Source organism: Harmonia axyridis, chromosome 1 (genome assembly GCF_914767665.1).
Source record: "Harmonia axyridis chromosome 1, icHarAxyr1.1, whole genome shotgun sequence".
Classification (NCBI taxonomy): domain Eukaryota; kingdom Metazoa; phylum Arthropoda; class Insecta; order Coleoptera; family Coccinellidae; genus Harmonia; species Harmonia axyridis.
Genome location: NC_059501.1, coordinates 20,099,451 through 20,114,632, shown reverse-complemented (window position 1 = coordinate 20,114,632; position 15,182 = coordinate 20,099,451). Strand labels below are relative to the sequence as shown.

Here is a 15,182-nt window from a genome sequence, read left to right as displayed (position 1 = left end):
CAGCACACCAGCGGAATGTGATATTCTTCTACCAGAATCATTGAGTTACAAACGAAAATTTTGATGTTACATATAGTTAGATACTAACGAATGCAAAAAAAATGTTCATTTTCGAAAAAGTGGGTGCTAACTTCGCATTTTCGGATCGGGTTAGAGTATAATTTAGTTCGTATATGTAAAATAATCACTCAAAAATGTATTCCGTATTAACAAAACACATCATCTAACCGACAACAACAACAACAACATACAGTTCAATAGACTTATAATTGACAGTTCTCAAGAGCACCTGTTGCGTCAGCTTTTTCCTCGAATTTTTACTGCATGGATGAATATCTACTCACCACAGTGTTTCTGAGAGTTTTTGAGACGCCTTCAGTATTATCAATAAAAACTATCCATCGATAAAGTTAGATGAGTAGGTAGCTATTGAACTCTACAATCTGAATAACATGGATCTTCTAATTTACACTATATGTAGTTACTATGGAAGCTGTTGAGGCAGTACGTATTGAAGAACCAGTCACCAGCTTGTTCTTTCACAGGAATTCTATTTACATCCCATTCATTGATATCTTCCCCTTATCAATACGTAAAGGTTTACATACACAACACATCATTCGTCTTATACAAACACCTATGGAGTATTTATCTAGGAGATATTATAAGAGCAAACATTCCACTAGATAAGATGAGTAAGATTTATTATATTCCAGACCTGTTCGTAGAAAAAATAAAACAATTTACAATAGGAATTGAAGGTTAGATAATATGAATTCAATACATTATGGAAGGGAAACGTAAGACTTCAGGCAAGGAAGATAAATTATATCGATTTTAAAGAAACAGAACAAGAGAGCATGAAATAAAACATCATTGGTCTGAGAATTCAGACGTTGTTAATTTTCTCAGATATAAGTATAGATTACCCCCAACCAATTTTGCTATAATGCCATCAGTAAGATTATGACAGAAAAGTCTAGAATCCATATACTAGAGCTGCATTGAAGAGCTGTCACATATAATTCAGTACCATTCACAAATCTCACAAGAATACATACAGTACAACAGTTATATAGCAGTAAGGTGGTGGTTTACTACATAAATGTTTAGTGAAAACTCGAATCTTAATCCATCTCATTTTCAAATGCTAAAAAAGTGGTAAAGTTAGGCTGAAAGCATCATGGGCCAACATAGAAATTTGCTTTTCAAACAATTTGACTTTATTGTTCAAAATAGTTGCGTCCAAGGGCGATACAACGATTTTAGCGGTCAGTCAAATTTTGCATATGATTTTTATAGTACGGTTAATATTTTTATTCAAAATTTCTGAGTTTCGGCGATCACCTTATCATCGGCGCTAAATTTCTTTTCAGTGAGCAAGAGGTAAAAGTCACTGGGGGCCAGATCTGGAGGATATGATGGATGTGTTTTCCCTTTTCGGGATAGTCGATGAATATTATACTATTCGCATCCAAAAATACTGAAGCCACAACCTTGCCAGCTAACTGTTGCATCTCTCCACGCTTTGGAGTCGATTCATCATGTGAACATCATGTGACTGACAATCGATTGGATTCTTGTGTGAAATGATGGAGCCATGTTCCATCCATTGTTACATGTCGTCTCAAAAATTTGGGTTTGTCACGATAAAACAGTTCCAAACCCTGCTCAGAATCATCAAACGTTGTTGCTTTTGGTCTATTGGAAACTTGCGCGGCACCCACTTTGGACAGAGCTTTTGCATACCCAAATATCCATTCACGATATGTCCAGCACGTTCCTTTGATATCTTTAGAGTCTCAGCTTTCTAGATCAAATTCACTGCATGGTAATCCAAAATTATTTTGTGGACTTGAATGTTTTCGTTGGTTACAGCCTTTTTGGGGCATGCACTGCTTACATCGTCATTGGTGCTCATTTCGCATCGTTTAATCTTAGCGAACCACTTTTCAACGGTTGATTTTCCTGATGCAGAATCCGAATAATGTTTATAAAGCTTCAACAGTTTTTTTGGCTGAGAGCAATGCTTCATTAATACAAGAAATTCCTTTATTTCCATTTTTTCGAACTAACATAAGTTGCTTCACCGAAAATGCTACATCTCACAAACTTATAGTCCAATACCTATCAAATTTATACACGTATCTTTGGAAATTTAGGGCTAAATAAAAATAAGTAGTAGTTCCATCTATCTTCACTTTTTAGCCCACCAAATATCTTCATTTCGTCTCACCGACATTCGACGTCCTGACTAAATCCTTCTGCACGCAAACATAGTCTTAGATATTTTTCAAGAGCTCATATTTATCTAATTGCGAGACATTGTTTCAACTATAGAAACTCCTGAACCCGTATGGAACCCTTACAGACGAACAATTCGAGTTACTAGTTTGTTTGCTCGTTACACTTTCCAAATTGAAACGAGTCGTCGATCTGTTATCAGCAGTTATCAAGTTAGCGTCGGGATCATGGCGCCGGATAAGCTATTAATAATTGCACGATACTATATCGCAGCCAAGGTACCCAGAGGATAATCAGACAAGGCCCATAAATCACGTATTTCATAACAAATGGAAGTGATAGCCGGGAATACAAGCAAAAATAAAGACGTTGATATTGAAGGACATTCTGCCTATACCAAGAAATATCTCTTGTTTGTTCCGCTGATGTTGTTATGAAACAAGAGGAATTCTTTGATGTCTGTCTGTTGCGATTTTTTTTGAGGCGAGACTGGTACGTCAATGGAGATGACATCTCGAAGATAATCGTCGCGGTGTTAAGTGTGGTTTGTGTTTTAGCGAAGAGGTGTTCAGTCGTGCTGGTGTTTGTTTTTACGTGGTTTCAATATGATCGAAGGTATATCTTTTTAGTTTCTATTGCCTTAGAGATAAATGTCTTGAGAATGCGAGGCCAAGAATTCATTGAGGAATTGTAAAATATTCCTCTAATTATTTATGTCGAAACTTCCTACTCATTTTTAACATGATTTGCTATTTATGCTTCACAAAGAGGAATGCAACATTAGCTTATTTTTAATTAACGGAAATAATAAGACTGAAAAGTAAAGAGACCACCAATCTTGCTCGCGATAATGAAAACACTCACTTCGGTAATTAACTCAAAAATAGTTAGACACCTAATTTACAAGTAGAAAGAATAAGGGGAAAAATATCAATGAACTACTAATTATCCATCATAACATCTCGAATGTCTCTAAAAATAACGAGAAAGACTTTTTTGGCGTATTCATAGACGAAAGCATTTAACAGTAAAGGTGCCTTCCTTATTCAGAATGGGAGAACACTTTCAATATATACCTTATAATTCGAATAAACAATGAATATTCAAAAAGGGAATTAATAATTGATTTTCTCTATTTCAGTATCGTAATGAGGTCATTACAGTTCTAAAAGCAGTGCTGTAATGAACTCATTACAGCATCGTTTTCAGTTATATTTTTCGTTTTGTGGTTGTCTCCACTGCCTTTCAATCCTATAAAATTTCAACATACGTCAATAATTGTTAATATAATGTATAATTTGGATGTAGTGAAATGATTTGCAGCATTTTTCTCAATTTCTTCTAATTCTGATGGTGTTAAATCGATTTCGTCAGACATAATTCATGAATTTAATGAGTAATTTTAAATTATTTAAATTCGATACGTACGATTCAAATTGAGTAATCTGTCAATTTTCGTCACAGTCACAGTCACACCAACTGCCAAGATAAAATACAAAAGTCACTAGGATGTATAATTTGAATTTTTAATTAAATTTTGACAATATTTCACAAAGCTTGACTGAAATAGAGAAAATATCGTCTAATGCTCGTTGCAGAAGGCAATTCCAACACTCGCTCCTTGATCGCTCGTTTTCGAATTTGAAATTCGTGTTGGAATAGGTGCCCATTCTGCAACTTGTTTTAGAATATACTATTATCCAAAATTTTTTAACGTGTTAGGCATGGTTGCTGGAATGAGAGAAATTGTCAGAGCAATATAGAAAATCTACCATTTTGTGGGTAGATATCATATACAAGACAATAAAATATATGTATTTCAATTCAATAATAATAGGTTTGATGAATTAAATATTTCAATTACATGAATGATCTAGATATTTGTGTAGTGAATCACCAGCACCAGGAGCACAATGTTTACAAAAGTTATCTTCGCAAGTTTATTTTTAAAAGCGCAAGATTCAAGGGCTCAATACAAAAGGTTTGGTATAGTGAAACATCTCAATATTCATTGGGTTACTAAGTAATCATTTGAGAATTCTGTTTCGAAAAACATATCTGGTGAATGATTTCTTTTAATATTTCATCGTTTTTCGTCTTAGGTCTCTAGAAGTTAAATTGCAAAAACGTGGCTGCCAAATCTTTTCCATTAGGCGAAAGATTATATGTATAATTATGAAAAAAATCTTGTGAGATGTCAATGTTTTATTTTTTCGTGAATTATTATCAATTGCAGCACTCCCTACTGTTTTAATCCAGCGAAAATTGGCCAGCACTCTTTGCTCTTTGAGGATTCTCTATGTTGCTCACATATCTATCTTTATGTAGCTCAAAAATTTCTAAGAAACCTTTTTCGCAGATCTAGCTATATCAGTTAGATTCTTCCTGAATGTCTACATAAAAACATTCCTACTTTTCTAATTTCTTCGGCGTTAGGTATGAAACAGTGAAGGGACCTTTCCAGGCGCCTCTATTTGAGGGGCGGCAATTCGGCCCAGTTTACTGGCTGCCTCATTTTTCATCATATTTTATCCATGTTGTTATTGATGTTTTTCAGCAGGGGCTGAATGGCTGGATGTTTTACACAAAAATATTCCTCTCAAGAGTCAGTTCATACTTACAATATCTGCATGAAAAAATGTCCATCATTATTCAAGTTCTATGGGTAAGCCATATGGTTCGCCATTTTCATGCTCAATTTGAACGAATTGTCGCCACCGTGTTTTATTAGGTCACATTAAAATCGCCATATGTTCTAAGGAAGCGACAACAGAATTTGATGTTGAAGCCATAGAAAACGAAACGGAAATAAGTTGAAATCCCAAAACGCTGGTCCTATCGAAATCGCTTTTTTTATATTAAACGTTTTCAACAGTAAATGGACACGCCATTATTTCTAGACATCTTAAAAAGTAGGTACTCCATATGCCACCTAACGATTTTTCTGCAGAAGGTTATAACGTACAAATGAAAAGAAAATTGAACTGATTTTTTTAACACCAAAAAAAGCTCCACTCTTTTTCCCCACTTGAACCCATTGGAAAATACCGGTTTCTACACACTAGACAACACAATTTCGTTATAATTGGAGACCATTGAACAAAAATTCTGTGACAATTCCCACTAAGCGCCACCTTCCTGCTGAATCTTGAATCTTCTCTGTAGGTTTCTAGAGCAAGTAATGAACTCCAAATTACTTACCTATAGAATAAGTCTTTTTGAAATATTTATGAATCCATTTCATTGAAATTAGTTTATTTATACACCGACATCGAACTTTGATTGAGGTTCTGGTTTCAAATGCTGTTTCTTCCTTTCAGATATGGCCTCCATTCGCAGACTGTTGGGCGAAGAAGCTACAATCACCGGACTGACCTGTCCCAGCTGTGATATGCCGTTCGACAAGGGCAAAAAGAGAAGATTGATCGACAACTGTGGACACGAGAGATGTTACTCTTGCATGTTCTACAACGAAGTTTGCCCGTTATGTTTTGTAAATAACCAAGGTGTGTATCGCTATCGAGTTGAACGTCTCGGTGTTTTATTGTGCAACTATTCTCATAACTGCGAAATGATGCAACGATAACAACAATAGAAATGATTTTATTCGCGATAGATCCGCAGGTGCAGGTCACTTCCTTTACTATATTTAGAAGATGTAAACAAACAAAAGGTTTAAAAATGTGTTTTTTACCTAATTATTTGATGGATTTTGCATTTAAGGTTGAAATTCTGAATACACTTTTTGTGATTCATCATTTGGCAACATGGACTACGGATTTATTAGATACAAAACCCAAAAACTTGTTTACATCAATTAAAGAAACAAAGATCCTGCGCCTATATCACCAGACTACTTTGCAACTTTTCACTTTGCATTTTGCCGAGTTTTCAAATTGGAAAATAATGATGTTGCTCAAAAATATGCGTTGAACAATTGTAGGGTCTGTTGCACCAACCTATTTTGCAACTTTCTCTTGATTTTTCACTTCCCACTTTTCAGGTGTGAATCCTTTCGCGCAACGTTTTTTTTCTTTTTCGAAAAGTGTAAAGTGAAAGAGTGTGGTTCAGTGTAATAGAACCCAGGTGTTATTCTGCATATTCCATGCTCCACAAATGAAATAAACATAACCTAACCTAACCTAATCTACCTTAATTGTGACTTTTTTAAAGGGTTTTCCAATTAAAGTTTTCATTTTGATTCTTTTATTCTTTTCATGAAATTTTCCATGACCAATTCGCACATTTGCGGCTGTATGTCCTCGAGGAGCAAAGAAAAGGAAATAAACATAACCTATCCTAACCTAACCTAATCCACCTACATTGTACCTTTTATAAAGGGATTTCCAAGAAGAGGTTCTATTTTGACCATATTCTCTTCATGAAATTTTCGTAAATTTGCTGCTCTATGTCCTTGATAATTTCACGAATTCCATCTTTAAGGTCTTGAATCTATTGTGGGGCAAATAAAATGATCTTATCGTTTGTTTGTCATCTTGGGTTGAGTTATGCGGTACTGATGATCCCTAACAAGGGTGAAACCGGTATATCGCTACTCTCTCTTGATGACATGCATTCTCCTTGGGTTGCTTTCGATTATGATTCCTACGTTATATCGTGGAAGTCTTTTGTTTGACAATGGTTATGTTGATGGCATTTTTGCTGATACGTTAACCAGATAGATAAATAATTAATATCGTATGATATTATTACATACTTGAAATTGTACTTCTTTTTCTTTTCGTATTTTCTTCATTCAATACTTAAATGAATAACCCTTCTTTCCAGATGATGAAATAGATGGCATCACTTCCCCTAACAATATAAATCTAAAAGGATCTCAAATAACACTTTATGGCGAAATAACACCACAATACATCAGGACTGATGAAAAAATACCATGCAGAACCAGGGTCAAGACTAATGGACATTTCACTACGCCTCCTTCGGTGAGTAATACCCTAAAAGAATTGAAATAAGTTTAAAATCTAGTACATTGGTTTATTTTCGAATAAGCCATGCCAATCGTTGTTTTCACTTGGGAATTAAGTAAACATATTAATTCCTTGGTATCTTTCTATTCTGAATTCAAGTTATTTAAATGTATTTATCACGAGGTCTAACAGTCACTTAAAGAAGTATAATTGTACCCACGCCTATTCACCATTCCTAGAAATATAATTGCAATAGATGAGAAAAAATGAAAATTGAGTGAAAGTTTGCAAGCATTACATGATGCCAATAACTGTAAATAGATAGCGTTATATCATCTCGAACAATATTTCTCCTAAGAATATCAATTTATTCCCAGAAGAAAGGAATCTCCCATACAAATACATTAGCATCTTGGTGAAATATCATATCACAAAAAAATGTGCTACAAGTACAATTATTTTTTTGCAGGTAAAACAAGAGCACCTTTCTTCAGTTCATCCAGAAAAACTCCCCAAAACTAGACCTTCAAATTCCCGCTTCCGTGCAGATCAAAACGTAATGGTACAAAGTTGTCCAACACCACCACAATCTCGAAGAAAATTTTTCCTCAGTCCTAAGGCACTAAGGAATTCTATTACTCAGAGTCATAGTGAACGACAATCAGTCGAATCTACTATGTCAGGTAAATAAAATTTACTATTTCATTTTATTGATGGTTTTTATTTTGTTTTCAACTTTACTGCAATATTGTAGCACCACTAGGAAGAAAGTTTGGAAAAGTTTTCATCTGCAATTTTAATTATGTTCACATTTTCTTCTTACTATAAATGGTGTATTTTCGGGAAACTCACGATATTATTTTAATTTCACAGCTTCAACAGAACTACGCAATTGGCGAAGTGTAGTTTTAGGAAAAATTAAGTCCTTATGGTCAACAGGAGCATCAAACGCTAATGCTGGTCTAAATCAACTTTTATCAGGCACGGTTCTAAATTTCTATGTTTGTTTTGTTGAATGGAGCATGTTTTTCATTTTTATTCTACTAATCTATACACTGCATATGCAGCATTAGTTAGCACTTTTTTCAGTAACACCAAGAAACAATCTGAGATTTTAATAGGTAGCTACTTGTGTAGATTGATTGGGGATTTATTATTTCAATTGAAGATTTATATTTTTTTACAAATAATTTTTTTGTAATAGTGTATCGTATCTGTATTTCGGATTTTTGCCGAAAAACTCATAACAAGGAGTCTTTTCGTATTGTACCTTCAGAATTTTTTCACCTCTCCGTTTAGAGCATTTTCCAATAAATTTTCCTAGTTCTCTTCTTCTTACGAAATGAACTTTTTGATAAGTCCATGATTTTAAGCTTTTATAATGAGAAAACCATTCCCCCTTCTATATTTCCATATAAAGTAAACTTTTTCTCATAAATGTTCTACTGAACTGAAGATGGCAGTTCTATTCATCAGAGCATCCAGAATATCAGTCGAAAAATATATCCTGCTGAACAATATTTGAACGTTTGTTTTGAGTTTTGTCTTGTGTTGATTTTGTAGTGTTCACTCAAAGTAGAGTGGTAATTGAATGATATTTATTTTAATCTCTTTGCAGACGATGGCACTGAAAGTTCAAACCCAAGAATGGCAAAAAAGAACTCAGATAGTGATATGTATATGAGACTGGGATTATTATTGGGTGATTCTGCACAGAGGAATAAGGCTAATATGAAACATCACAACTCAAACCATTCATTACATGGTTACGAGGTGATATCTTCAAATACCAGTCCTCTATCAACTCTCACCGGATCTTCTGAGGATCAGCATAGAATGAATCCCTACTCTGAGAGCACAAGTTCTATCATGTCCATGTCTATGTCTGGTCACAGCAACTGTAGTTCGAGTCCGGTTGGTATGAGGCGATACATTCCAGGTAAAAATAGTTTCGTTTCATCGGAAACTTCACTTCAGAAACCTTAGGTTTAATTTTTTTCAATGTGGCCCTTTCTTTCTAGTTCAAGCACAAGTAGAGGATAGGACACCTCGGAAAACTTTCTTCAAAAGAACTGCAAAATCACCAAACGAAATTAGTTTTCCACAGTACAAACCTCCTCAGTTGACTTTGAAACCATTGTTCTTTGAGGTACCGTTACAAGAACCAGATCCACTTTTCATCGGAAGGCATTGGTTGATAAAGGACATCGAAGATGTCTTAGGTACGTATTAATTTCATTAAACTCTTAGATATATAGGTGCTCAATATATTCAATGACATAATTGAGTAATTTTTCTTTCAGTCTCTTCAAATCCAGGCATCCTGCTGACTGGCAACCCTGGTACAGGAAAAACTGCATTCATACTACAGTTAGTACAATATAGTTGTTTCGGAAGGAGAAAGGATCATTTCCACATAAGCGCAACACAAAACATGAACACTATCGAGTCTTCAGTCAGTCCTCAGAGCATATACTACCAGATAGATTTGGTGATGGAAAGGATCAAGCAACTGTCGAACAGTGTTGTAGCATATCATTTCTGCCAAGCCGATAACAATAATACCTGTCTTGTACCTGATTTCATCCACTCATTGGCAGCGCAGTTATGTCAAGCTCCACAACTTGCAGCCTACAGAGATCATCTGTTGAGCGAACAGCATCTTCAATCCGCGTTGTCACTGAAGGAATGCATAGCCAACCCAGATGTAGCGTTGGTGAGGGGTATTCTAGAACCGCTCACTAATTTGGAAAAATCGGGGAAGATCAAGAACGTGAATTATCTCATCCTTATTGACGCTCTGTGCGAAGCCGAGTATCATCGACCAGATCACGGAGATACCATCACAACTTTCTTAATGAAACATATATCAAGTTTTCCTTCTTGGTTGAAAATTCTTGCCACCATTCGAACACAACTCCAAGACATAGCCAAGCATTTGCCGTACACCAGGATTAGTTTGGATTCGAACTGCAATGAGAACATCCAAAAAGATATGTTGAACTACATAAACTTCAGGTTGCAAAATAGTCCCAGTATACAAAACAATATAATAGCATCAACCAGTGGAAAATTGGAGAGTGAATCTGTTTCCTTGCATAAATTCTCTCAGCATCTCCTCAATTTGAGCAAAGGTTCATTCCTCCACACCAAACTGACTTTGGATCTTCTAGAACGAGGACATCTGGTGGCGAAATCATCAGGATACAAAGTACTGCCGGTCAGTCTTGCTCAGATATACCTGTTGCATTTCAACCTTCGATTTCCGACCATACGTTCTTTCGAAAAAGTTTCCAATATTTTGAGCGTATGCTTAGCAGCGTTGTATCCTTTAACACTGTTGGAGGTTTACTATTCAGTCAACGCCCTATCCACGGACAACTTCACTTCTTGGTCCGAGTTCCTTCAGTCCTTCAAGCTACTTTCCGGCTTCCTCATCAAGAGGCTAGATAACACCTATATGTTCTTCCACCCGTCCTTCAGGGAATGGTTGATAAGGAGGGACGAACACGAGAACAACAAGTTCCTGTGCGATCTCCGCTCAGGTCATGCCGCCATTGCCTTCCGATTATCCAGGATCCAAGCGCCATTAGACGCGGAAAAAACTTTGGAACTCTCGCACCACATCCTGAAGGCCCACGTCTATCGGAACATCCAACTGGGTGACTTGAGTTCCAGGGATCTGCAAGCGTTTTGGATATCGGACAGCTCTCAGGATACCTCAGACGCCATATGCCACATAAGAAACATGTACAGTCCAAACGTTAAAGTGTCGAGATTGCTGCTCTTAGCTGGAGGCTCACCGAACAGTATTACCACGTTTTTGGGGAACGCACCGATGCTTTGCATGTACGCCAATGAAGGAATCATTCCCATGGTGTCTCTACTTCTGGAGTTTGGTGCCGATGTAGAGCTTACGAATAGTCAGGGTTGCACCGCTCTGTCTCTGGCTGCAGCTAAAGGACATTGTGATATAGTTAAGCATTTGATAGCGGCTGGAGCCAGACCTGGTCATCCTGATACAGCAGGGAATTGCTCTCTAGTCCACGCAGCCAGGAACGGCTACCTGAACATCGTTTCCTACCTTATCGCCTGCGATTGGAGCTCCGATTCGACTGAAGTCCAACTGGCCGAGGCTGCTCAACAAGCTCTTATAGCAGCAGCTGGTCAAGATCACGTGGAGATTGTGGAATTTATGCTCGATATGGCCGAGGTTGATATCGACATTCCAGATACGATTACGGGTGAAACGGCGTTGACTATAGCAGCTACGAACGGTTGCAACAATGCCTGTTCAGTCCTGATTTCTAGGGGAGCGAAGCTGAACGTGCCGAACAAGAGGATGTTGGTACCGCTGCATTTGTGCGTTAAAGAGGGACACTGGGCTATAGCGGAGAAGCTGCTGCAGCATCAGGCGTCCATAGAGCAGGCCGATAAGGTTGGAAAGACCGCTTTGATGTATGCCGCATCTGAAGGTTATGTCGGCTTGATCGAGCTTCTCTTAGATAAAGGTAACACAATATTATATTACCAAAAACTCCAATAGCTTATTAGGGTAATTAACTAATACAATATTGAGTGGCTCCAAGAATTCAGATCAAGAAACATTGTTTTTAATGTAGTTAAATATTCAGATATTTTCCAATTTAACTCATTTTTCATGTCAAATAGAGTTCTGGAAGCAGGAAAATATTGATTAATAATGATATAGATAAAAATCGAATGGAAAATCAGTCTGTTTGGCGTAAAAGTTCTTCTCAAAAATTAATAGAGCTATATGTATGTACTTCTGTTCGAGAAGAGATAATTGTACTGCATTAAAATCAGATTCATGAATTTTGAAGGAGCATTCTGTAGACCCATACCCTTATCTATCCATGCCAATGAAATTCATTCACGTATTCCTCCACATTTATTTACTATTTTTCCAATTCTAGGAGCTAATATCCACAAAGAAGACTCAGATGGTTTAACGGCTTTCTGTTGGGCTTTGCTGAGAGGAAGGCAGCTTGCAGTCCAATGCCTCATAGAAAGAGGCGCAAAAATAAACCATACGGACAAAATGGGAAGGACGCCCCTGGACTTGGCTGCGTACCAAGGAAACTCAACGACTGTGCAACTCTTGCTAGACAAAGGAGCAATTATTGAGCACGTGGACATCAATGGTATGAGGCCGCTTGATAGAGCAATCGGCTGCAGAAACATTCAAGTTATACATTGCTTCTTGAAGAAAGGGGCTAAGCTTGGACCAGCTACCTGGGCGATGGCTGCCGGAAAACCCGAAATAATGTAAGTTATTTGTCACAGAAAATTTTAATTTCTGTACACATCATTGTCAAAATGATTCGTTTAACGCTTATAAAGATTGTGTGGATTTAGAGTCTGGTTACTTCAACTTCAGTATAGTACTATGTCAACTGTGAACTCAATAAACGGTAGACATTATGCAATCACAAACTTGATATATTCTCACTAACTCACACTTTGCTGATTTCAATGAAATTTGGTAGGGTCTCGATAACAAAAAAGCATTGTAGCAAACCTTTGTTGTTCACTTAAATTCCACCAAACAATAAATAACAAAAACAAATAAAATGCTGACCCTTAACGTTATCATGCCTTTTAGAGGTGAAATTTTCATCCACCATCTCAAATACTTACTGTATTAATTTAAGCATTAGAAGGAAAAAATTCTATTTAAGTCTAGGCTTGTCTCAAAGAACGAATTATAAATGTTTCATTTCGAATATGTACCATTCAATCAATTGAAATTATATTGAGTTCGATTCAAATGAAATATTACCTATATGGAACATTTATTACAATATTTTTTCCAGACTGATCCTTTTGAACAAATTATTAGAAGATGGAAACATTCTGTACAGAAAAAATAGACTGCGCGAAGCAGCTCACCGTTACCAGTATGCCTTGAAAAAATTCCCCCCAGATGAGCAGGGAGGCAATACTCAAGCTTTCAACCAACTTCGTATCAACTTTCTATTGAATTACTCGAGGTGCAGGAGAAAACTAAACGTAAGTTCACTTCTTCAATTTATCTTGTAACGATTACTCAATTCCAAAGCTCCGAACTACTTTAGTTGAAAATCAATCTCAAGAAGTATCTGTAAATTCAAAGGACATCGGAAAGGAATACACAATTTTTGCTCTTTATTCCCCCCAAGACTTATGTCTGGGTACGCCACTGCGAAGGAGGGTTAGGATTTATTATCGTTTGACCAATAGGAGTTGTTCTATGCGCGAGCTATGCCATTTACTTTGTTAATATTGCTCCGTCTTATATTTGAACGAAGTACCCATAATCCATATGCACCTACTTGAAAGTAGTGTACATGGGACTATCGTAACTGGAACTCCTCGTAGCCATCTACATTATACTGCTCAAGATTATTGAAAGGAACGAATGAAAATATAAAAAAAAAATCATGTTTTTGAAATGAATGAAACGAAGACCAGCTCAACTAGTATATTTTACCTGATATTTCAGTGTCACAAATGACAGAAATGAATGTTTAACGATGAACAAGTATCAAATAATAAAAATTGCAAATTAAAAAAATATTCCTTGAGTATGTAGATTCCTATTGAAACAGGGTATATTAACTTATCCACTACTGTCTGCCAGTTCTCTTTCAATTATTGAATTATCAATGAAATATTATAGGTATTCAGGTACTTCAATTCATATTGTTTTCGAAATTTTCCTATATAATTTATAGAAGTATGGTAGTTAATCAAATTTCTGAAGAATTCAGTTCAATCGTTGAGCATTGTAATGACACTGAAGTATCAATCGATTAGATAATATTTAAGTATATATTGAATTTACTTTGCAGGAGACCGATGAAGCAATAGAATTAGCCAACGAAGTACTATCCATGAAACCAGAGTCTTACGAAGCATACTACGCCAGAGCTAAAGCCTATTTGAACTATTCGAACTACGAGCAAGCTCTGAAAGATGTCAAAGAAGCTCTCAAATTGTCTCCATTACAGAACATGCAAATAAGGAAAGTGTTAGTTTATTTAAGGGATGAAATAAACTCAAAACTGAATAATCCTAGCCAATTGCCGAAAAAAGACTTTACAGTTTCTGTCGATGTCCTCAATGAATAAAAATTTATGATGTATATAGAATGCAATTTGTAGTATAAACTTTTGAAAGTTACAAAGAAGACTGATGAAAATTTTCAATTTCCTCACATATCGAGGTACTCCAGTTTTTGTAAATCGTTATACCTAATCTTCTGCGTTTTGTTATAAATATTCAGGATTTTTTGTAGTCCTTCAAAAATCACAATGTAAAAATATCCCAGTGATATAGATAAAAGCCTATTTTTCTGTAAAACAATAATGAATGATGTATTTTATAATTTATTTGAAAAAACAATTATTCATGATAGTGTGTAGCATGACTAAATTATTATTTATTCGTTATTTAAGCAAAATGTTTTTCTTGTACCTTTGTTGTTGTTTTTTTTTATTTAAAACTTTATTGTAAAATGATGAAAATGTATACTGTAAACAGTTCATTGCAATTTATTTATTTCAGACAAATTCAGTTCAAATAATTTGTATATCACATGCAATAGAACAATCTAAATTGCTTCAATATCCATACAGTAGTGCAATAGTAAAAAATAAAGTTTATTTAGTTCTGACAAAATGCTGTTCATAATTTGGGCTTTTGCAATTTATCAGTTATACCTTTGAAAAATGTAAAATAAAATATTATAACAGGAACTATTTTCATTAAAAAATTCTTCACAATCTGAACAAAAAAAAATTCATCAAATTCCAACATGTGTTAGTGTTGATTCTCATATAAGCAAATAATTGAATATAACCTGTCACGTCTACTGCTACGTACTCTATAGTACCAAAAAAAAAAAAAAAATAGGAAAGGCTCATGTTAAAAAGGCATAAGGGAAAAGTAATTAAATAACATATTTTGTTCATTTAAAATAGTTGGTATATTATAAGTATC

The 15,182-nt window shown here is 35.6% G+C and overlaps 1 protein-coding gene across 4 annotated transcripts in view; it reads left to right on the top strand.

Annotated features, from left to right (window-relative positions):
• Window positions 1–14,935, top strand: part of LOC123678288 (protein TANC2) — a 103,672-nt gene extending 88,737 nt beyond the window's left edge. For 2 of the 4 annotated variants that reach the window (XM_045615267.1, XM_045615276.1), the window contains exons 3-12: window positions 5,565–5,750; window positions 7,033–7,193; window positions 7,648–7,861; window positions 8,052–8,159; window positions 8,797–9,117; window positions 9,200–9,400; window positions 9,482–11,689; window positions 12,116–12,467; window positions 13,016–13,211; window positions 14,033–14,935. In XM_045615267.1, coding sequence (XP_045471223.1) covers window positions 5,565–5,750; window positions 7,033–7,193; window positions 7,648–7,861; window positions 8,052–8,159; window positions 8,797–9,117; window positions 9,200–9,400; window positions 9,482–11,689; window positions 12,116–12,467; window positions 13,016–13,211; window positions 14,033–14,311 — 4,226 coding nt within the window. In that variant the 3' untranslated portion in view covers window positions 14,312–14,935. Of the gene's footprint in view, window positions 1–2,549; window positions 2,860–5,564; window positions 5,751–7,032; window positions 7,194–7,647; window positions 7,862–8,051; window positions 8,160–8,796; window positions 9,118–9,199; window positions 9,401–9,481; window positions 11,690–12,115; window positions 12,468–13,015; window positions 13,212–14,032 lie in introns of those variants that run through there. The other 2 variants (XM_045615292.1, XM_045615284.1) reach the window with 2 other exon arrangements.
• Window positions 14,936–15,182: the final 247 nt, after the last annotated feature.